Source organism: Rhinatrema bivittatum, chromosome 2 (genome assembly GCF_901001135.1).
Source record: "Rhinatrema bivittatum chromosome 2, aRhiBiv1.1, whole genome shotgun sequence".
NCBI classification, from domain to species: Eukaryota; Metazoa; Chordata; class Amphibia; order Gymnophiona; family Rhinatrematidae; genus Rhinatrema; species Rhinatrema bivittatum.
Genome location: NC_042616.1, coordinates 500355420 through 500377621, shown reverse-complemented (window position 1 = coordinate 500377621; position 22202 = coordinate 500355420). Strand labels below are relative to the sequence as shown.

Here is a 22202-nt window from a genome sequence, read left to right as displayed (position 1 = left end):
CATTGTGTTGTCTGACACCACTCGAACTGCTTGACCTCGCAGTCTGTGGCTGAACTGCAAGCATGCCAACTGGACCACCCGGACTTCCAGGTGATTGATGCTCCCAAGGGATTCTTCGGCATTCCAGCGCCCCTGCGCCGTCAGCTCCTGACTATGAGCTTTCCAACCCTGGAGACTCGCATCTGTCATGAGGATCAACCAGTTTGGAGAGGTCAAGGAAACCCCCTTTCTCAGATAAGAACATAAGAAAGAACATAAAAAAATGCCATACTGGGTCAGACCAAGGGTCCATCAAGCCCAGCATCCTGTTTCCAACAGTGGCCAATCCAGACCATAAGAACCTGGCAAGTACCTGGCAACCACCACTGGAAGTGAAAGCAGAATTCCATCGGCAAGTGGAGCTGAACCGAATAGACCCGAGACTGTGGGTTCCAAGAAGACAGCAGGGAGCGCTGAAAAGAATGCATATGCGCTCTCATGCACGGTACCATTTCCAGAGTTGCTGCCATTAAACCAAGTACCTGTAGATAGGACCATACGATCGGGCGTTTAGTGTTCACCAGAAACGTACCTGCAACTTCAGCTTTTGAAGTCAAACATCTGGCAGGAAAACCTTGTCCTGTCTCATGTCGAACCAAACCCCCAGATAATCTGGCTGAGAAGGGTGAAGACTGCTGTTGGCCAGGTTCACCACCCAACCGAGCTCCTGCAACAAGGAGATTACCTAGTGGGTCACCAGGCGGCTCTCTTCCAGAGACTTGGTGCAAATCAGCCAGCCATCCAAATACAGGTGCACCAGTATTCCATATTTTCTCAACTCTGTTGCTACTAACACCATATCCTTGGAAAATGTTCTGGGAGCAGTGGCTAGACCAAAGGGCAGTGCTCGAAACTGATAATGTTGAGGTAGTGTGATTCGGTTTGATTTGGTACCAACATTTGTTAATCAAGAGAGCAGCGAGTCACTCTGGCTGACTAACTGAAGTTAGACTGTATTTCCCAACTCTCCCACCCCTACCCACCCACCCCTAGCTCATCCTTTAATTTATAGGCAGGTGCCATTTAAAAAAAAAAATAAAATAAACACCTTATTGAGAGTTTGATCATTGCCCTGTAGGCCACTACTAGACATATAGGGGGTAATTTTCAAAAGGAGTTACACATGTAAATGTAACTACTATTGTAGCAATTTTCAAAAGCCATTTACTGGAGTAAAGTGCATTTACACAAGTAAATCCTATGGACAATTCAATGGCATATATTATAGCAATTTTCAAAAGCCCACTTACTCAAGTAAAGTGCATTTACTCGAGTAAAACCCTGTTTTACTCGAGTAAATGCTTTTTAAAATCAGGCCCATAGTGAATTCACTAATACATTTAAAGGACATTAACTAGACACATTCCTACTCCCATAGCAACCTAAAACTTAAGTAGGAACTGAACAAATTTGAGATGAAGGCAGCAGTCCAGCAGCAAGAGGGGGGCTTCCCAGTCTTTTGCATAGAGTGTCACATGTATGATTTTTTACCCACCGGTGAGAAGTTGTACATGTGCATGCGATGCAAAGCGCTCCTGGCTCTTAGAGAACGAGTCAGATCTATGGAGGCTAGACCTGGAGGAGCTGAGGCAGAGAGGTATATAGATGAGACCTTCAGGGACATAGTAGCCAGGTCCCAACTTCAGACGGGCAGCCCTGGTGCTGCCTTGGAGGAAGAAGGTCTCATGAATGGAGAGCATGAACTTGGTGCAGCAGGAAAGGCTCCTGTAGCAAGGACCTGCTCTCCAGGTGTTGCATTGTCCTTTCGCACCGAGGATATCTCCCCAAGGCCTACTGTCCAGGAGGGAAGGGTTAGGTCGGCCGTCATAGTTGGTGATTTGATTATTAGGAATGTAGACAGATGGGTGGCTGGTGGGCATGAGGATCGCCTGGTAACATGCCTACCTGGTGCAAAGTTGGCGGACCTCATGCATCACTTAGATAGGATTTTAGACAGTGCTGGGGAGGAGCCGGCTGTCGTGGTACATGTGGGCACCAACGACATAAGAAAATGTGGGAGGGAGGTTCTGGAAGCCAAATTTAGGCTCTTAGGTAGAAAGGTTAAATCGAGAACCTCCAAGGTAGCATTCTCTGAAATACTCCCTGTTCCACGCGCAGGTCACCAGAGGCAGGCAGAGCTCCGGAGTCTCAATGCGTGGATGAGACGATGGTGCAAGGAAGAGGGATTCAGTTTTGTTAGCAACTGGGGAACCTTTTGGGAAGAGGGAGTCTCTTCCGAAGGGATGGGCTCCACCTTAACCAGGGTGGAACCAGACTACTGGCGCTAACCTTTAAAAAGGAGATAGAGCAGCTTTTAAACTAGAACAAAGGGGAAAGCCGACAGTCGCTCAGCAGCGCATGGTTCGGAGAGAGGTACCTTCAAAGGATACTAATGAGGCATTAGAATTAGGGCATCTGGACAGTGAGGTTCCAATAATAAGAAAAGTAGTCCAAGTACCTGTAACTAAAAACTCACCTGAGCTAAAAAATTCTAACATATCCCTATCAATTAAAAAACAGAATGAAAATACAAACAAAAAACAAACTTTGAAATGTTTGTTTGCTAATGCCAGAAGTCTAAGAAGTAAGATGGGAGAATTAGAATGTATAGCAGTAAATGATGACATAGACTTTACTGGCATCTAGAGACATGGTGGAATGAGGACAACCAATGGGACAGTGCTATACTGGGGTACAAATTATATCGCAATGACAGAGAGAAGCACCCAGGAGGCGGTGTGGCGCTTTATGTCCGGGATGACATAGAGACCAACAGGATAAACATCTTGCATGAGACTAAATGCACAATTGAATCTTTATGGGTAGAAATCCCTTGTGTGTCGGGGAAGACTATAGTGATAGGAGTATTCTACCGTCCACCTGGTCAAAATGGTGAGACGGACAGTGAAATGCTAAGAGAAATTAGGGAAGCTAACCAAATTGGTAGTGCGTTAATAATAGAAGACAATTACCCCAATATTGACTGGGTAAATGTATCATCGGTACATACTAGAGATATAAAGTTCCTGGATGGAATAAATGACTTTATGGAGCAATTGGTTCAGGAACCGACAAGAGAGGGAGCAATTTTAGATCTAATTCTCAGTGGAGCACAGGATTTGGTGAGAGAGGTAATGGTGGTGGGGCCACTTGGCAATAGTGATCATAATATGATCAAATTTGAATTAATGACTGGAAGGGGGACAGTAAGCAAACCCACGGCTCTCGTGCTAAAGTTTCAAAAGAGAAACTTTGATAAAATGAGAAAAATTGTTAGAAAAAACTGAAAGGAGCAGCTACAAAGGTAAAAAGTGTACAAGAGGCGTGGTCATTGTTAAAAAAAAAAATATACCATCCTAGCAGCACAGTCCTGATGTATTCCACACATTTAGAAAGGTGGAAAGAAGACAAAACGATTACCAGCATGGTTAAAAGGGGAGGTGAAAGAAGCTGTTTTAGCAAAAAGATCTTCATTCAAAAATTGGAAGAAGGATCCAACAGAAGAAAATAGGATAATGCATAAGCGTTGGCAAGTTAAATGTAAGACATTGATAAGACAGGCTAAGAGAGAATTTGAAAAGAAGTTTGCCGTAGAGGCAAAAACTCACAGTAAAAACTTTTTAAAATATATCCAAAGCAGAAAGCCTGTGAGGGAATCAGTTGGACCGTTAGATGATCGAGGAGTTAAAGGGGCACTTAGAGAAGAAAAGGCCATTGCGGAAAGATTAAATGATTTCTTTGCTTCGGTGTTTACTGAAGAGGATGTTGGGGAGGTACTTGTACTGGAGAAGGTTTCCATGGGTAATGATTCAGATGGACTGAACCAAATCACAGTGAACCTAGAAGATGTGGTAGGCCTGATTGACAAACTGAAGAGTACTAAATCACCTGGACTGGATGGTATACACCCCAGAGTTCTGAAGGAACTCAAAAATGAAATTTCAGACCTATTAGTAAAAATGTGTAACCTATCATTAAAATCATCCATTGTACCTGAAGACTGGAGGATGGTTTATGAAACCCCAATATTTAAAAAGGGCTCCAGGGGCGATCTGGGAAACTACAGACCGGTTAGCCTGGCTTCAGTGCCAGGAAAAATAGTGGAAAGTGTTCTAAACATCAAAATCACAGAACATATAGAAAGACATGGTTTAATGGAACAAAGTCAGCATGGCTTACCCAAGGCAAGTCTTGCCTCACAAATCTGCTTCACTTTTTTAAGGAGTTAATAAACATGTGGCTAAAGGTGAACTGGTAGATGTAGTGTATTTGGATTTTCAGAAGGCATTTGACAAAGTTCCTCATGAGAGGCTTCTAGGAAAAGTAAAAAGTCATGGGATAGGTGACGATGACCTTTCATGGATTACAAACTGGCTAAAAGACAGGAAACAGAGTAGGATTAAATGAACAATTTTCTCAGTGGTAGGGAGTGGGCAGTGGAGTGCCTCAGGGATCTGTATTGAGACCCTTACTTTTCAATATATTTATAAATGATCTGGAAAGAAATACGAGTAAGGTAATCAAATTTGCAGATGATACAAAATTGTTCAGAGTAGTTAAATCACAAGCAGATTGTGATAAATTGCAGGAAGACCTTGTGAGACTGGAAAATTGGGCATCGAAATGGCAGATGAAATTTAATGTGGATAAGTGCAAGGTGATGCATATAGGGAAAAATACCCCATGCTATAGTTACACAATGTTAGGTTCCATAATAGGTGCTACCACCCAAGAAAGAAATCTAGGCGTCATAGTGGATAGCACATTGAAATCATTGGTTCAGTGAGCTGCGGCAGTCAAAAAAGCAAACAGAATGTTGGGAATTATTAGAAAGAGAATGGTGAATAAAACGGAAAATGTCATAATGCCTCTATATCGCTCTATGGTGAGACTGCACCTTGAATACTATGTACAATTCTGGTCGCCGCATCTCAAAAAAGATATAATTGTGATGGAGAAGATACAGAGAAGGGTGACCAAAATGATAAGGGGAATGGAACAGCTCCCCTATGAGGAAAGACTAAAGAGGTTAGGACTTTTCAGCTTGGAGAAGAGATGGCTGAGGGAGGATAAGATAGAGGTGTTTAAAATCATGAGAGGTCTAGAACGGGTAGATGTGAATCAGTTATTTACTCTTTCAGATAATAGACTATGGGGGCACTCCATGAAGTTAGCATGTGGCACATTTAAAACTAATCGGAGAAAGTTCTTTTTTACTCAATGCACAATTAAACTCTGGAATTTGATGCCAGAGGATGTGGTTAGTGCAGTTAGTATAGCTGTGTTTAAAAAAGGATTGGATAAGTTCTTGGAGGAGAAGTCCATTACCTGCTATTAATTAAGTTGACTTAGAAAATAGCCACTGCTATTACTAGCAACAGTAACATGGAATAGACTTAGTTTTTGGGTACTTGCCAGGTTCTTATGGCCTGGATTGGCCACTGTTGGAAACAGGATGCTAGGCTTAATGGACCCTTGGTCCGACCTATTATGGCATGTTCTTATGTTCTTAACACCGCAAAAATCCAGAAAACGTTGGTACTCCAAACAGCTGGGAATATGAAGGAAGACCTCGAACAGATTCAGTGATGTCAGAAATTCCCCCATCTGCACGGCCAATATTATCGAACGCAAGGTTTCCATGCGAAAATTAGTCACACGCAAATGACGGTTGACTCCCTTGAGATCCAGAATGGGACGAAAGGAGCCCTCCTTCTTGGGCACAACAAAATAAATGGAATATCGCCCCATACTTTCTTGAGACGGAGGCACTGGGACCACCGCCTTTAGACAGAGGAACCTTAATAGCGTAGATTCCATTGCCTACTTCTTCTGCGGGGAGTGGCAAGGAGACACCATGAACATATCCCAAGGAACACTGCGAAATTCCATCGCATATCTTTGTATCACCCCCGGGACCCACTGATCCGATGTGATGTCGACCCACATCTGGTAAGAGAGCAGCATCCCCCTGTCTTTTGTTCCTAAAGGTGGGTCGGCAAACCTTCATTGGGAAGCTCGGGATGATCCGCCGTCCGAGCCCACTCCTCATCTGGGCTGTCTGGGACGGAAGGACTGAGATCTACTGAAAGGCCAAGTCCTCTCAAAGGTCGACCCTCTGTAGGGACCAAACCACTTGGAACCCCGGAGACGACTCCCTCATACCAAAGGGGCACTGCAAATGATTTTTATCCTCCGGCAACCGAGGAACCAGAGATGCACCCTACTTACTGGCCAGTTTCTCTAACTTGCTCCCAAACAAGAGCGAGTCTTTAAAAGGCATTTTCGTAAGATTAGCTTTGGAGGTTGCATCGGATGACCAATTTCGCAACCATAGCTGACGTCTGGCTGCTACCATGGAAGCCACTCCTCTAGTTCAGCTATGGACCAAATCGCAGCCCATATCAGCTAAAAATGCGGCAGCATTCCATAACTGCTCTGGAATTCACTCTAGAATGAACTTCCTGTGAGAGGAGTAGACAAGAGCGAGCCACTAGAGCGCAACAGGATGCTATCTGTAAAGTCATCACTACTGCTTCAAAGGCTTAAGGATGGCCTCAGTCCTATCATGCATATCCTTCAAGGCTGATCCTCCCTCCACGGGGATAGTCGTCCACTTAGAGACAGCACAGACAAGTGTATCCACTTTCAGAAAATGCAAACGTTCCTTCACCACCGGATCCAGGGGGGTACAGGCCTTTCAAAGCCCGACCCCCTTTGAAATTTGCCTCTGGAGCGTCCCATTCAAGATCAATCAATTCTCCTTCCAAATCTGAAGCAACCCCCTTAGGGCGATGCACATCCACCATCTGCTGGAGACGGAGAATACTGGCAGGCTGAGGTCACTGCAGGAGTATGTGTACTGTGACATCAGCATGCTCCGTCTCCAACTGCTGGCAGGGGGGCGTAACCCACTGGTCTGAAGTCCATCTGTCTACAAACTAGGAAAGCTATTTTAAATGCGGTCTTACTTTTGTCCTTCCAGGGTGTCTTAGAACAATAAGCAACTGAAAACTATCTTCCCTCCTCTTCAGCAATTACTTGCCTTGCTTTTTGTGCTGCTGGGCATTACATATTCCATTAGGGGAAGCTGCAGATTGCTGACATGACACAGAGCCTGGTAGAATAAAAATAAGAGGATGTTTAAGAGAAGAAATCATTTTACCTGTCATCTTTTTAAGAAGTATAAAGACAACTTCATTTTAAAAGTACTTTCTGGTTGTATTGTCTCCTACCAATTAAACTGTAAATTCAGTACCTTTGCCTGCACGGACTGAAAACCCAAGGATGATCTTGTGATCCAAACGAAGAGCACATGGTCTAGCAAGATGGTATGCTCTAATCTGGTCAATCTTCATTATTATGTTGGACTGGGTAGGGAATTTCACATATCCCGTAACAGGGTATGATTATTATACTATTCCAAAGACTTCTTGTTCTTACAACTGATTCTTAACTGGGATCTACTCGTTTCCCTGAGCGCAGTAGTCCCCAACCCCAGCAATAATTTAGTTTTGTCTCTTGCATACAAAACTTTACAGCAAAAGTGTTATATTCTATTCTGTGATATTTCAGGAGAGGTTAAATGTATACTACCAGAGTTTGTATAAATCATTGTTTATTTTTCAAGATAAAGGTACTACATCTTGCAGGTAGTATTTCACTTGTATTTCAGGCCTTACTGCTTTCTGGAAATATGAGGCTCATATTCAAATTTAGACTTGCTATTCATTTGACTAGATTTAGGAACTTAAGGGACCTATCTACGAAAGGTTTTCTCCTTCTTTATATGTATGGGAAAAATGATTTGTAAATAAGCCCTTAAGTTAGGTGCCTTGTGCTGAAAATCACTGCTAAACTACTAACTTCAATTTTAGGAGCCTATTTATTCAAATTACTTATAAACCACTAAATCCAATTACAAATTGAAAAATGCAAATTACAATATAACATTCATAAACCCATCTCAACAGTACAAAACCATAAGACAAATACTTAACATAAATTATAATTTAAACAATGAATACCCACGTAAAAAGCCAGGAGCTTAAATTTAGGGATTCAGCCCTACTAAATTTTCAAAAGAGCCTACTTAGGATCTTATACCCTTTGAAAATCGGCCTCTATGAGGTACATTTTTAAAAAAAGCGCGAGCGCATACTTTTGTTCGCGCACCAGGTGCAAACTAAAGTACGCCGGATTTCAATAGGTACGCGCGTATCTTTTAAAATCCGGGGTCGGCGCGCACTGCCCGTTCCCTCCGAGGCTGCTCCAAAATCGGAGAGGCCTCGGAGGGAACTTTCCTTCCGCCCCACCCCACCCCCCCCCCAGCCCTATCTATACCCCCCCTACCTTAATCGCACAAGTTATGCCTACCCGAAGCAGGTGTAACTCGTGTGTGCCGGTGGCCCGCTGGCGCGCCATCTCCCGACCCGGGGGCTGGTGCGGAAGCCTCGGCCACACCCCCCGGAACGCCCCGAACATTGTGCCGCCCCCCAACACTTCCCCCTAGCAAAGCCCCGGGACTTACGCATGTCCCGGGACTTGCGTGTGCCGCCGAGCCTATGCAAAATAGGCTCGGCGCACGCAGGGGTTTTTTTTAAGGGCTACGCGCGTAACTTATGCACGTAACCCTTTTAAAATCCGCCCCATGTGTTTAGTTTCTAGAATTAGTAACTCAGTGTAGAGCTTCTAGTGCAAAGCTTCTTTATTTATTTATTTATTTTATTTAAAACTTTTTCTATACCGTCGTTAAGGTGGGTACCATCACAACAGTTTACAGTAAGGCACATAAAAGTAATGCTATTAAAATCTATCAGTTTACACAGGTGCCATAAGGTTCAGTAACATACTTTTTAATCAGTTAGTTGTTAAATGAATGTCTACAACATCATGTCCAGGTCAATTCTATAGCAGTTTTGAGTCTAAGACTCATTCTATAATTGTAACTTATCCTTTAGTGATGAGTTCTATTAAAAACTACACCCTTAGTGATTACTGTTTGTGTGGGTGTTCATTGTTTGTACCTTGCACTTCCCTGGTTTCTATTCTCCCTTCTCTTTTTGAAAAGCTTGTTTAAAGAGCCAAGTTTTTAGATTTTTTTCTAAATGTTTTGTTTTCTCTTTGTAGTCTTAATTCCAAGGGCATGGAGTTCTATAGTATAGGTCCCACTAAGGATAACACCCTTTCTCTTACCTGGGTTAGTCTTGCTGTTTTGACTGATGGAATAGTTAGAAGTGCTTTGTTGGCTGATCTTAGGTTTCTGTTGGGGATGTGTACGCGAAGGGCTGTGTTGAACCAGTCTGCATTTTCGTTGTGTATTAATTTGTGTATGGTGCATAGTATTTTGTACTGTATTCTTTGTTCAATGGGAAGCCAGTGTAACTCAGCCAGTGTTTCAGTAATGTGGTCTCTTTTCCTTTTTCCAGTTAATATTCTTGCAGCTGTGTTCTGCAAGATTTGTAGTGGTCTTATGGAGGTGTATGGTAAACCTAGTAGAAGGGTATTGCAATAATCAGTGCTTGCAAATATTAACGCTTGTAGTACTGATCGAAAGTTGGCGGTTGTTAGAAGTGGTTTAAGTTTTCTGAGGACCATGAGTTTGGCGTATCCTTCCTTTACTTTTATGGATATATGTTGTTTTAAGCTTAGTTCTGTGTCGATTATTACTCCTAGATTCCGTACTTTCTCTGCAAGTATTATTTGTTTGTTATTGAGTGTGATTGGGTTGTGTGTGATCTCCATGGTTTTTTTTCTTTCTAAATGAAGGAATTCTGTCTTCTCTATATTAATTACTAGCTCCATTTGATTTAATAGTTGTTTGATAATGTCTAGATACATGTTCGCTATGTTTAGTGTTTTCTCAATTGTATCGTCAATGGGTAATATAAATTGAATATCGTCGGCGTATATATAGTGAGTGATTCCCAGGCCAGCTAGCAGGTGGCATAATGGTAGCAGGTATATGTTGAAAAGTGTAGCAGACAGGGCGGATCCCTGTGGTACTCCTGTTTGAAGGTCTATTTTTTCTGACATAGAATCTTTGATTTGAACTTGAAAATATCTGTTGCTTAGATATGATCTAAACCAGCTGATTGTTTTGTTGCCTAATCCTATTTCTTCTAGTCTATTTAAAAGTATGTTGTGATTTACAGTATCAAAAGCTTCTGAGAGGTCTAGCATCACTAGAATGTAATGTTTAACGTTATCGAATCCCCTCATGATGTTGTCTGTCAGCGCCAGTAGGAGTGTCTCTGTGCTATAGTGTTTTCGAAATCCATGCTGTGAGAGATATAGGATGTTATTGCTATCTAGGTGTTCCGCTAGCTGCTTTTGTATAGTTTTTCTATTAATTTTGCAATTAAGGGTAGGTTTGATACAGGTCTGTAGTTGCTCAGGTTAAGTGGGTCGCTGTTTTTCTTCTTTAAAATTGGTTTTACGATTGCTCCTTTCAGTGCATCTGGCATGGATCCTTCCTCTAAGGATAGATTAACGATCTTTACCAGTGTCGGTGATACAGTGTTGGCTAGTTCAAAATACAAAATGTTCTAATACCGTTCCAGGCTGTATGACTTTCTTTTCATGCTGGGACCCAGTTACATCAACTTGCTTTGCTTCAGTTTCTAAATGTTCATTTTATTTGATTTCAGATTATGACAGCTGGAAAACAAAAGCTGCCCGCTCTCAGTTACCAAGCCATAACTATAATGCTGCAACAAAAAACCTTAACATGTTAACACGGCCCCCTCCCATCCAGCCAGTACATGGAAGGACAGACTGGATAGCCAAATATGGAGGACATCGGTAGAGTACGGTTAATTCTGTATTTATTGTACATGTGTATGTTTAACCATTTTATATAACCAATAAATGTATTCTTCCTATTGTTTTATAAAGAATGTGTAATGTCATCTAGTTTCATTAAGTAAGAACTGTTATTTTATTGTATGTCCTTAAATGAAGTGATGATCATTTTGCCTAGCTATAGGTATATAACTTGAAACATTAACTATTGATAGAATTTTAGAGTATTGCATAAAGCAGCTTGCCAAAGCCTGCAGGGTATTTGAACCAGTACTGGATAGTTGTTAAAATTCCAACATAACATTGGAAGCTTTTTTGACCAAGCTTTTTGTCATACATTGTTCCAGAGTAGGTAAAATGTTAAACGTTTTGGTATGAATTCCTGCTTTGCTGATTTGGACTGAAATGGAGCAGTAGGAAGCTTTCAAAACAGATGGTATGGATATGGGGCTCAAATCAGTAAAGTATTGGTATTGGCAGTGCTTTGCAGCCTTGCTGATTGAGACAGCCTTATAGTCTAAAAGAGTTCTCCCATTTTGTGATAAAACTTTGAGGGTCCACAGTTTTCCAGAACTATAGGTTTGCTTTCTAGTTAAAGATGCTGGATGGGAGTACAGGCTACTAGAAAATATCTTATCAAAAAACAAACCTGCCTGAACATAGAAATTTAGGAATTTTTTAAGCCCGGGTACTCCTGCAAGGAACACACAGACCTACTAGCAAGGCTCTCTTTCCTTACTATCCTTCCTTCTAGACTTTAACACAATCTCTTAGCAAGATTTGTGCACTCAAGTGACCTCATTTGGAGCTTCAAAGCTGAGAACTGTTTTTGACTCCATCATCGGGCTTGTTTAGTCATGAAACATTTTAATGAGTTTATATTTATCTAGGAATAAAGTGACATTTTGTTTTGCATCAGTAACACTACATAATAAATTGTATTGTTAATTAAAGAATGCAAAGAAAACAGCAAACAGATGGAAACAAAAATAAAATAGTAGAATACTAAAAGCTGCAAGTTTTTAGAAGACAAAAGTTTGTGGCCTGAAATTTTAAACATAGACCAGGATCTTTCCTGGCATCCTACTAAGCTTGTAGTGCAAATTTTGGGTTATCTAAGAGGATAAAGCAGGCAGCTTGGGGCATCAACCATGAATTTGTCAAATGAGAGCTTTACAGAATAACAGCCCTTGCTATAGATGTTCCTAATAATAATAATCTATTCATTTTAAATGTTTAGCTTGTCCCTTTACACATTTCCCAGATTGTGGGTGGATAGTACAAACAAGGAAGAAACAGGCCAATCTGGGATGCTTGAGCAGCCGCAACTGCTGGCACACCCATTTTAGTATAGCACTACAATCTCTGAAAAACTCAACTTGCTCTGCTTTAACTTTTCTTGCTTTTTATGATTCCTTTCTTTAAGCCTATACATTTCCTTTTTCTATTTTTTTTTTTTTTGGAATGCAACCTTTTTGATTGTATAACCTCCTTAAAAAAAATAGTTCTCCTTTGCCATATCAGTACAGTAACAGTAGGGGTTCTAATGAAGGCCAACACAGCATTAGCCTGAGGGATGCAGCAGAAACTGGTAAATTTACTAGGCATGTGATCAGAGGAGGAACACATCTTGCTGTTAGTTCCTTTTTGTTTTTACTAGTCATCTCTGAACCATGCTGTCTCATTAGGCAAAACACTGAAGTCTATTTTCACTTTTCTTAGCAACACTGCAGTGTAGCGAAGCAAAGAATCCAGGTCCATCAGTTTGTCTTCTGTGGTATACTGAAATTTCTGCAACTTCCCTTTTCTGAATGAGAGAGCAGGCAAATAGGAAAAGTACATAGAAACAAAAAGATATGGCTCCATTTTAACATGAGCAGCAGTAACAAACTAATCCTGGTTATTTGGTTATTTTTCTGTTGGTACCTTGACAGTGCCCAATAAATTGTAAACAAAGTAGTAATTTCATACCCATAAATATTATTTTGTTTCTCACAGCCAATGTTGTCTGTGAAAGCAACTGTTGAATTCTGTATTAAACCTGCCATTTCATTAACCATTCTGAATTTACTATATTTATTTAAAAAGTGAATAAACTGTACTTTAACAATGATTGCGGTATGAATATTGTGATTTTGATTCTTTTGCAGACCCAAATGTCATAACATCAAGGCCATGAAACTTGCGGTTAAGGATTGATGCAACTGGTGGTACTATAATAAAAATAATTTAAAAAAACAATTTAAAAAAAAGTACAGTTTTCTTAAGTATAGATGTCAAATGTAGTTTGAAATGTTGAACAGAAAATGTGTAATTGTTTGATGTTACATTTAGGATGCTGGTATGCAGTAAACCTCAACCACCTTTAGAACAGACTGTTTAGGTAAAGAAGACTGCTGTGTGAAAAAAAGCTTCTTCTTTTGGCCTAGTGACTGATTTTGCACCTTTTGGTATATTAGTGTGTGATAGCTGTAAACACTCCACAGCTCAAAACCCCAGGTGGCCCTGGCTAGAAAGGTTGCAGATTAGTTTTCAGTCTCTGTACAGTGCCAATAGGACAGCACCACTTAAATACAGAGTGCAGCAGTGTTTTTATATATTAGAGTAGATAAAAGCTGGATTTTACTATATCGTACTAGAATCTCTAGTAAAAATTCAGAAGGTATTCAGGTGCTAAACTAAATTGACTGCCTCTTCATAGTGGAGCTAAAATTACAAAGGCCTTTGGAAGAAGGAGACCACCGCTTTCCTGTAACCATTCCCATAACACCAGCTTATTTTTCAAAGTCCATAAGTGGCAAGTAATATACATTTTCCACAGCACAATAAATAGCTCTTTGCCTGCCAGAGGTATTTGACATGCAATGTGTAAAAACCCAAAACAAAGGCAGACTGTACAGTTGCACCACAGTATCCACTTTATTCATTCTAACTGGAGTTCACTGTAACAGCCAGCTTGTGTATTAAAAAAAAAAAAAAAAGTGTGGCAGAAAAACAGGAAAGATTTTTCAGATGGTAAGTCATGGCATCTCCAGCCTGGTAGGGGGGATTCATTTACTACTGTTCAATGGCATTGAAGGGTATGGTAGAAGTAAGAGAGAATTATACACTGATACTTGGAGTAGGATCTAACAAGAGGGCTTTTGTATTTATCTACATCTGTTTAAAATTTGTAGCAGAGTGTGGTAGAGTATATAGAGTTCAAATTAAAAGGAAAAACATTGTATGTCCTTTACATCCACTGTACTGAATTGCCACAGATTAGAAACTTTAAATCACGTCAGGTCATCCCACTGCTGTCTCTCCCCATGTTTCATGACATTCAAATACATACTAGCATGGTACTTAGAAATTATAAAACCCTGTGAAAAAAAAAACCATATACAAAGTTATTTGTATCATTGCACCTAGCTACTATGCTGTGATAAGAACAGAAGTGTTTTGGGTGTTGAGATCTGGACTGAGAATAGTAGGAGCATGTCTATTTTTTTAACTGACACAAATAGTTGCAATTTTCATCTAGCCTAAATAATTTATTTACTTAGCCCCAGCAAAGAATCAAAGCCAAGTAAAATTGCCCAATCATTAAAGGGGCCAATTTTGAAACTGCACAATGGGAAAAAGAGAGTCTGTACTTTGTATTCACAGGCTTGCACAAAGACTCACAGTGAAAGTATGTGTCTTCAAAATATACAACTTGCTGGAATATAGTGATGGAAAGCAAAATTGCTTACCTGTAATAGGTGTTATCCCAGGAAGCAGGATGTAGTCCTCACATAAGGGCAACATCACTAGACGGAGCCCTGTCACGGAAAAACTTTGTCAAAGTTTCTAGAAACTTGACTGGCACACTGAGCATGCCATGATCTCTCGAGCCACAGGAGTCTCCCTTCAGCTCGTGTGTAGCAATAAGCATTAGCAAAAATAAAATAAAACGTATCGAACCCAACTCTGCGGGCTGGTTTCATGAGGACCTCATCCTGCTGTCCTGAGATAACACCTATTACAGGTAAGCAATTTTGCTTTATCCCAGGACAAGCAGGATGATAGTCCTCACATATGGGTGATTAGCAAGCTACAGGCGGAGTCATTCTTGTATTGGAGCAGCAGCAAACAACTTGTGCAACGGGCACAACAACTGGTGTACTGTTAGAAAAAATGAGGCAGCCTGAAATCACAGCAGGTTGGATGCGGAAGGAGTTGGGATTATGCTGGAAAAAAGTTCTTTAAGACAGATTGTCCGTAGGCTGAATCTTGTCGTCCTTCCTTGTCCAAATAATAATGAGCTGCAAAGGTGTGAAGAGAACTACATGTTGCAGCTTTACATATCATCATAGAAGAGAGGATAGCGCTATGAAAGTTCATGGATCCTTGTTTTAAAGGATTCAATTTGCTCAAAGACTCACAGTGAAAGTATGTGTCTACAAAATATACAACATGCTGGAATAGTGCTGGAAAGCAAAATTGCTTACCTGTAATAGGTGTTATCCCAGGAAGCAGGATGTAGTCCTCACATAAAGGTGACATCACCCTTTCAATCCTTTAAAACAAGGATCCATGAACTTTCATAGCACTATACTCTCTTCTATGCTGTTTACCTAACTGTATACCACTCATCGTCTCCACTCCTTATTGGTCTGCAGCTTTACATATGTCAGCTATTGGTACTGAACGATAGTGTGCTACTGAGGTTGACATTGCTCTTACTGAGTGCGCCTTTACTCGTCCCTGGAGAGGAAGGCCTGCTTTTTCATAGCAGAACTCTATACAATCTGCAATACAGTTAGAGAGAGTTTGTTTGCCCACTGCTTATCCAGTTTGTTTTTAATCAAAAGAAACAAAGAGTTGAGTGGATTTCCTATGGACTGCAGTGTGGTCTAGGTAATATGCAAGTGCACGTTTACAGTCTAAGGCAGAGCTTTCCAAACTTTTCATGTTGGTGACACACTTTTTAGACAAACATAATTTCGTGACACAGTAATTCAGTCTACCAGCAAACCAGAAGTTAAAGGTTAAACGAACAAAATGTATTTCAACAATTTATGTATGTTTCCTTAAATGTATACATAAATAAAATGTTTCACAACACAACCTATCTCATAATAAATATTTGCAGGCTTCCACTTCCTCCATGCTGATCTCGTACATTGTGAGATCGGCATAGAGAAAGTGCTACTCTTGCACATTCCCAAAGATTACATGTGCCAATCACTAAAAAGTAATTTTTTTTTTACCTTTGCTGTCTGATCTTAGTTTTCTAATCGGTTGGTCACAGGCTTTTTTTTCCAGCTTTCCTTTCTTGATTTTTTGCCAATTCCTTTTACAGGGTCTTTTTTTCTATTTCTTTTCTCTCCATCTGTCTTCCCTCAAACACACAATCAGGTTCTCATTCTCACACGCTATCTCACACATTCTCACACACACAGGCTCTCACTCACATGTAATCTCACACATCCACAGCTCTCACTCACATGCCTCTCTCTCATACATACATACATACATACTGTCTCTCTCGTGCACATGCTGTCTCACTCTCACACACACAGGCTCTCTCACTCCTACATGCTCTCTTGCTCAAGCACAGGCTCTCACTGGCACATGCTGTCCCTCTGCACGGGTTGCCGAAGGATGGGCTCTTCAGAGGCCCTGATCTTCCCTGGCCGTGACATGGGATCTGCAGTGGCCCTGCTATCGGGTTTCCTCCTCTTCTCGGGCTGCCGCGACGTGGGATCCGCAGCGGCCCTGCTATCGGGTTTCCTCCTCTTCTTGGGCCGTCGTGACGTGGGATCCGCAACGGCCCATTAATGCTGCTCTTCTTCTGTACGCAGCAGATGCTCCTCCTCCTTCCTGCCCACGCGGCTCCGGCAACGTTTTTCTTCCAGGGCTGCACAGGCAGGAAGGAGGAGGAGTGAACGTGACCCTTTTCTTCGGGCCATGGTGATGTAAGCTCCACCACTGCCCGCCGATCTTCCTGCTATAGTTCCCTGCTTCCGCCGGCCCTGTGGCCCGGGCGACACACCTCCACACTACAGGCGACACACTAATGTGTCCCGACACACACTTTGGAAAGCTCTGGTCTAAGGTATGCAAAACCCTCTCACCTTGGTGAGAGTGAAGTCTTAGGAAAAATGTGGGCAAGACTATGGACTGATTCAAGTGGAATTCCGTAACTACCTTGGGAAGGAATTTTGGGTGTGTACGGAGTACCACTTGGTCATGTAGGAACCTTGTATAGGGTGAGTATGTGACAAGTGCTTGTAACTCACTAACCCTTCTAGCAGATGTAATAGCTTCTAGGAAGAGAACCTTCCATGTAAGAAATTTGACATTGCAGGAATCGATGGGTTCAAAGGGAGAACACATGAATCTTGTCAGTACCACATTAAGGTCCCATTCTGTGACTGGTGGCCGTAACAGGGGTTTAAGGTGAATTAAACCTCTCAAATCTACTGACAAAGGGTTGCGCTGATATCGATGCATCCCCTACTGTATGATGGTAAGCTGAAATAGCACTTAGATGTACCCTTACTGACGTGGTCTGGAGACCAGAGTCTGAAAGGTGCCAGAGCTAGTCTAATAAAGATGCTGTCTAATAAAGGGGCAGGAAAAAGGGTCAATACTTTTCTGTGCACACCACATGGTGAATCTTTTCCACTTAGAATGATAGGTTTTTCGTGTGGAAGGTTTACGTGAAGCTACAAGCACTTGAGAGACATTAGTTGAAAGATTGAGTGGTTGCAGGATCAAGCTTTCAACATCCAGGCTGTTAGAGATAGAGATTGAAGGTTGGGATGGTACAACCTGCCCTGATCCTGGGAGCTGTACCCAGGCGAATCGGTTCTCTGATCAAGAAGTCGAGAAGTATGGGAAACCACCCTTGTCGAGGCCAATACGGGGCTATGAGTATCATTGACCCTTTGTCCTGTTGTAGCTTTACTAGAGTTTTGGTTATTAGTGATATCAGGGGATACGCCTCTAGAAGACCTGAATTCCAGGGGAGAGCAAAGGCGTCCTTGGCTAACTGGTTTCTCTGTTTGTGCAGGGAGCAGAATCTGTCCACTTTGTGATTCAGCTCGGATGCAAAGAGGTCCACTGTTGGTTGACCCCCAACATTGAAATATCCTGGTCACTACTAAAGGAGCCAGGGACCACTCATGAGGTTGGAACTGACGACTGAGGCGGTCTGTAACTACGTTGTGTATGCCTGCTAGATAAGTGGCCCAGAGAAACATTGAATGTGTCAGGGCCCAGTCCCAAATCTGTGCGGCTTCTTGACAAAGAAGATACGAGCCCATACCTCTCTGTTTGTTCAGGTACCACATGGCTACTGTGTTGTCCATCTGTATAATAACAGTCTTGTGTGAAAGGCAGTCCTTAAACGCATATAGAGCATAACGTATAGCTCGAAGCTCCAGGAAATTGATTTGAAATGTTGCTTCAAATTTTGTCCAAGTACCTTGAGTTTGGAGATTGCCTATGTGTGCTCCCCAACCTAAGGTGGATGCATCTGTAGTTAGTTACTTGCAGAACTGGTTGTTGGAAGGGTAGGCTTTTGCGCAAGTTGTTCGTGTTCGCCCACTAGAGGAGAGAGGAATGTAGTTGGTGGGTTATTTGAATTGGAGACGACAGTGGTTGAATAGCTTGTATCCACTGTGACCTTAATGTCCATTGGGTTATTCTCATGGCTAATCTGGCCATAGAAGTGACATGTACTGTGGAGGCCATGTGGCCGAGCAGAATTAGAAACCGATGGGCTGTTGCATGTTCCTTTGTGTGCAGAGATTTCACTAATGAGGATAGTGTCTCTGCGCGGTCCTCTGGGAGGAAGGCTCTTGCTATTATGGTGTTCAACTCTGCTACGATGAATTGCAGTAGGCGAGATTTCTGGTAGTCGATTAGGAATCCCAATGAGTGGAGCAGATTGATTGTGAGCCTGAGAGAGTTGAGAGCTCCTTGTCTTGACTGGCTTTTGATGAGCCAGTCGTCCAGGTAAGGAAAGACATGTATACTTTCTTTGTACAAATGGGCTGCTGCTACCGCTAGACGCTTTGTGAATACTCAGGGTGCTGAGGCCAGTCCGAATGGTAGAACCCGGTATTGGAAATGCTGATGTCCCACCAGGAAGCATAGAAATTTGCGATGAGGAGGGAATATTGGAACGTGAGCATAAGCGTCTTGCAGATCCAGAGAACAGAGCCAATCTCCTGCTTGAAGAAGGGGAAGCATGGTGCCTAAGGAGACCATTCTGAATTTTTCTTTCCGTAGAAATTTGTTGAGATTGCGGAAGTCTAAGATGGGACGTAGGCCTCCTGTTTTCTTTGGAATGAGGAAATAACAGGAATAGAATCCTCTGCCCTGCTGAGGTTGGGGAACTGATTCCACGGCCCTAGCTCTCAGAAGGGTGGATAATTCTGTGTGCAGGAGAGATATAAGATCTTTGTGTATCCAAAGAGACTTTGGTGGAGAGTCTTCTGGTACTGTGATAAAATGCAGTTGGTAACCTTGTGTGATAATGGATAGTACCCATTGATCTGTTATGTTTGACTAATTGGGTTGGAAGAAAGAGACCCAATCTCCCACTGGTAGATTTGGGATCAGGTTGGTGGAGTGAATGCTGTCCTCTGGCAGGTTCTCAAAATCCTGATGCTGGGCCTGTCTGAGGAGGAGGTTGAGGCCTAGATGCCCTTGGTTGCCTAGGCTGACTTTCTGTGCTAGTCTGGATGCCCTAGCACGGGGTGCTGATGGATAATACCTCAGTTGTCTGTAATAGGGTTTTCTGGTGTACTTTCTTAGGGGTAGATTTTTTTAAAAAGCGCGATCGCGTACTTTTGTTTGCGCAGCAGGCGCAAACAAAGGTACTCTGGATTTTATAAGATACGCGCATATCTTCTAAAATCCTGGATCGGCGCACGCAAGGCTGCTGATTTTGGGCAGCCGGCGCGCTCCGAGCCGCGCAGCCTGTCTCCATTCCCTGCGAGGCCGCTCCGAAATCGGAGCGGCCTCGGAGGGAACTTTCTTTCGCCCTCCCCTCACCTTCCCCTCCCCCTCCCTTCCCCTACCTAACCCACCCCCCGGCGCTATCTAAACCCCCCCTACCTTTATCCACGGATTTACACCTCCCGGAGGGAGACGTAAATCCACGTGCGCCGAGACTCGATCCAGGGGCTGTTCTGGAGGGCGCGGCCACGCCCCCGAAACGCCCCAGGCCGAAACCACGCCCCCACATGCCCCCTTCCAAAAACCCCGGGACCTACGCACGTCCCGGGGCTCTGCGCGCGCCGGCGGCCTATGAAAAATAGGCGCGCCGGCGAGCAGGGGTTTTAAAATCCACCCGTTACTGTTCTACGTGCAGAAGATGGTATTTCTGTTGGAACCGCAGAGAGTTGGCGCAGAGTTTCTGAATGTTCTTTTAGCTGTGCCACTGCATCTTGAACTTTCCCCCCAAAAAGGTTGTCACCAGCACCAGGCAGATCTAACTTTTCCTGAACCTCAGGCCTGAGGTCAGAGGCCTTCAGCCAGGCCCACCTACGGGCACTGATTCCCGTTGCAGCTATCCTGGACAAGGTTTCAACACTATCATAGGCTGCACGGACTTCATGTTTGCCTGCTTCTAGGCCCTTGTGTATGATGTCATTCACCGCGTCTTGATATTGTTGAGGTAAGGACTCAGATAGTTGTTGCATCTGCTTCTAGAGATTGCATTGATACTGAGTCATATATAGTTGATATGATGCTATCCTGGAGACAAGCATTGAACCCTGAAAAACCTTTCTGCCAAGAGTATCTAAGAACTTTTGTTCTTTGGCAGGAACGATGAGAGGGGATGTATCCTCTTTGACTTCTTCTGGGTGGATTCTACCACCACAGATTGATGTAGGAGTTGGGCCTTTTGGTAACCTGGAATATGCTGTACTAGGTAGGTGGCATCCATCCTCTTGTTCACTGGTTTGATTGAACAGGGGTGCTCCCACAGCCTATGTTGTAGGTCAACCAGGACTTTATGGACTGGTATTGCTAAAACTTCTTTAGGAGGATCTACAAACTGCAAAACCTCCAGTGTCTTCTGCCTGGTGTCCTCTTCTGCCACTAGCTGAAAAGGAATGGTATCAGCCATCTCCTTTACAAAATTTGAAAAGGAGAGGTCCTCTGGAGGCGACTTCCTCCTTTCTTCAGGTGGGGATGGCTCAGACAGTATATTTTCTGATGAATCAGTGTCTCCCTCCTCCCAAGTGTCTGATGAAGGGCGTCGTGGAGGAGTAGAGTGAGGTATGAACAAAGGCATCGATGGCTTTTGCGGTGACATCAATGGAGACACCGGAATTCTCAGCCGAGAAATTCCAGACGGCCCTGGAATGGGTTCAGGCATGGGAGAAGCCCTGGAAGCATCATCTTCACTCATGGGAATCTGCATTTTGGGTGTCGTTGGTTGTATCGGGAGAGCACCAATGAGGTCATTGAGCTTCGAGAGAATTGGTGTGAAGACAAAGATCCAGCGCAGGCAGCAGTATCGGTTGAGATGGCATCGATGGTTGAGAGAGTCTGACTGCCTGCTGGATAAAACCGTCCAGTTCCTCCCATATAGCTGGTGAGGTCAGAAGCTATAGGGGGTGGCAGAGAAGACGGAACCGGCACTTCCACCGGTCCCTGTGGAGGCTCTGTACCCAGCACTGTTACCGTTGGGATCGCCTTGGAGTGAGAGGCATCGAGGGAATCGATGGCTCTTCCACTCGCGACCTTTTCAGCGATGGTTCTTTTGGCATCGACGGAGTTCCCGGAATCGATGCAACATAGGGTATCTACGTCAGTCAATGACTATGGCGATGCTTCTCCCGATATTTGCTTTTTTTTTCTTAAGCCCTGATGTAGATTTTACCGATGACCAGGATGGAGGCGGTGATAATCAGTCACCGAAGCCGTCAGGGTGACACTTTCGGATGACTAACTTTTTAGCCGCTCCAGCCGGAGACGACTGAGTCGATGTAGACGTAGATGGTATTAGTTGAATATGGAAGAGATGTTCCATCTTCTGCTGACAGGTTCGCCTGCCCTTGGCCGTCATTTCGGCACATTGTGGACAGGAGGAAACATTATGAGATTCGCCCAAGCACAGCACACACTCGCCATGCGGGTCAGTGATAGACATAGGGCGAGGGCAGTTCAGGCATTTTTTTTTAAAACCCGTTGCCATTATGAAGGCCGCACAGCCGTCGACGACCTTCTGACAGAAAAATTCTGTTTAACCGGAATTGACCAGGAAAAAACAAGTACTCACCGGCCGATGGAGACAGGGAGACCCCTATGAAGGGGTAAATAGAGAAAAAAGTTTAAATTTCTCAAAGTGTTTTGTGTGAGAAAACTCA

At 43.1% G+C, this 22202-nt stretch overlaps 1 protein-coding gene across 3 annotated transcripts in view; it reads left to right on the top strand.

Moving 5' to 3' along the window:
• Positions 1–14065, top strand: part of MAK (male germ cell associated kinase) — a 218254-nt gene extending 204189 nt beyond the window's left edge. The window contains exons 13-14 of one of the 3 annotated variants that reach the window (XM_029590648.1): positions 10689–10842; positions 12993–14065. In XM_029590648.1, coding sequence (XP_029446508.1) covers positions 10689–10842; positions 12993–13041 — 203 coding nt within the window. In that variant the 3' untranslated portion in view covers positions 13042–14065. Of the gene's footprint in view, positions 1–10688; positions 10879–12992 lie in introns of all 3 variants that reach the window. The other 2 variants (XM_029590650.1, XM_029590649.1) reach the window with 2 other exon arrangements.
• The last annotated feature ends 8137 nt before the right edge of the window (positions 14066–22202 follow it).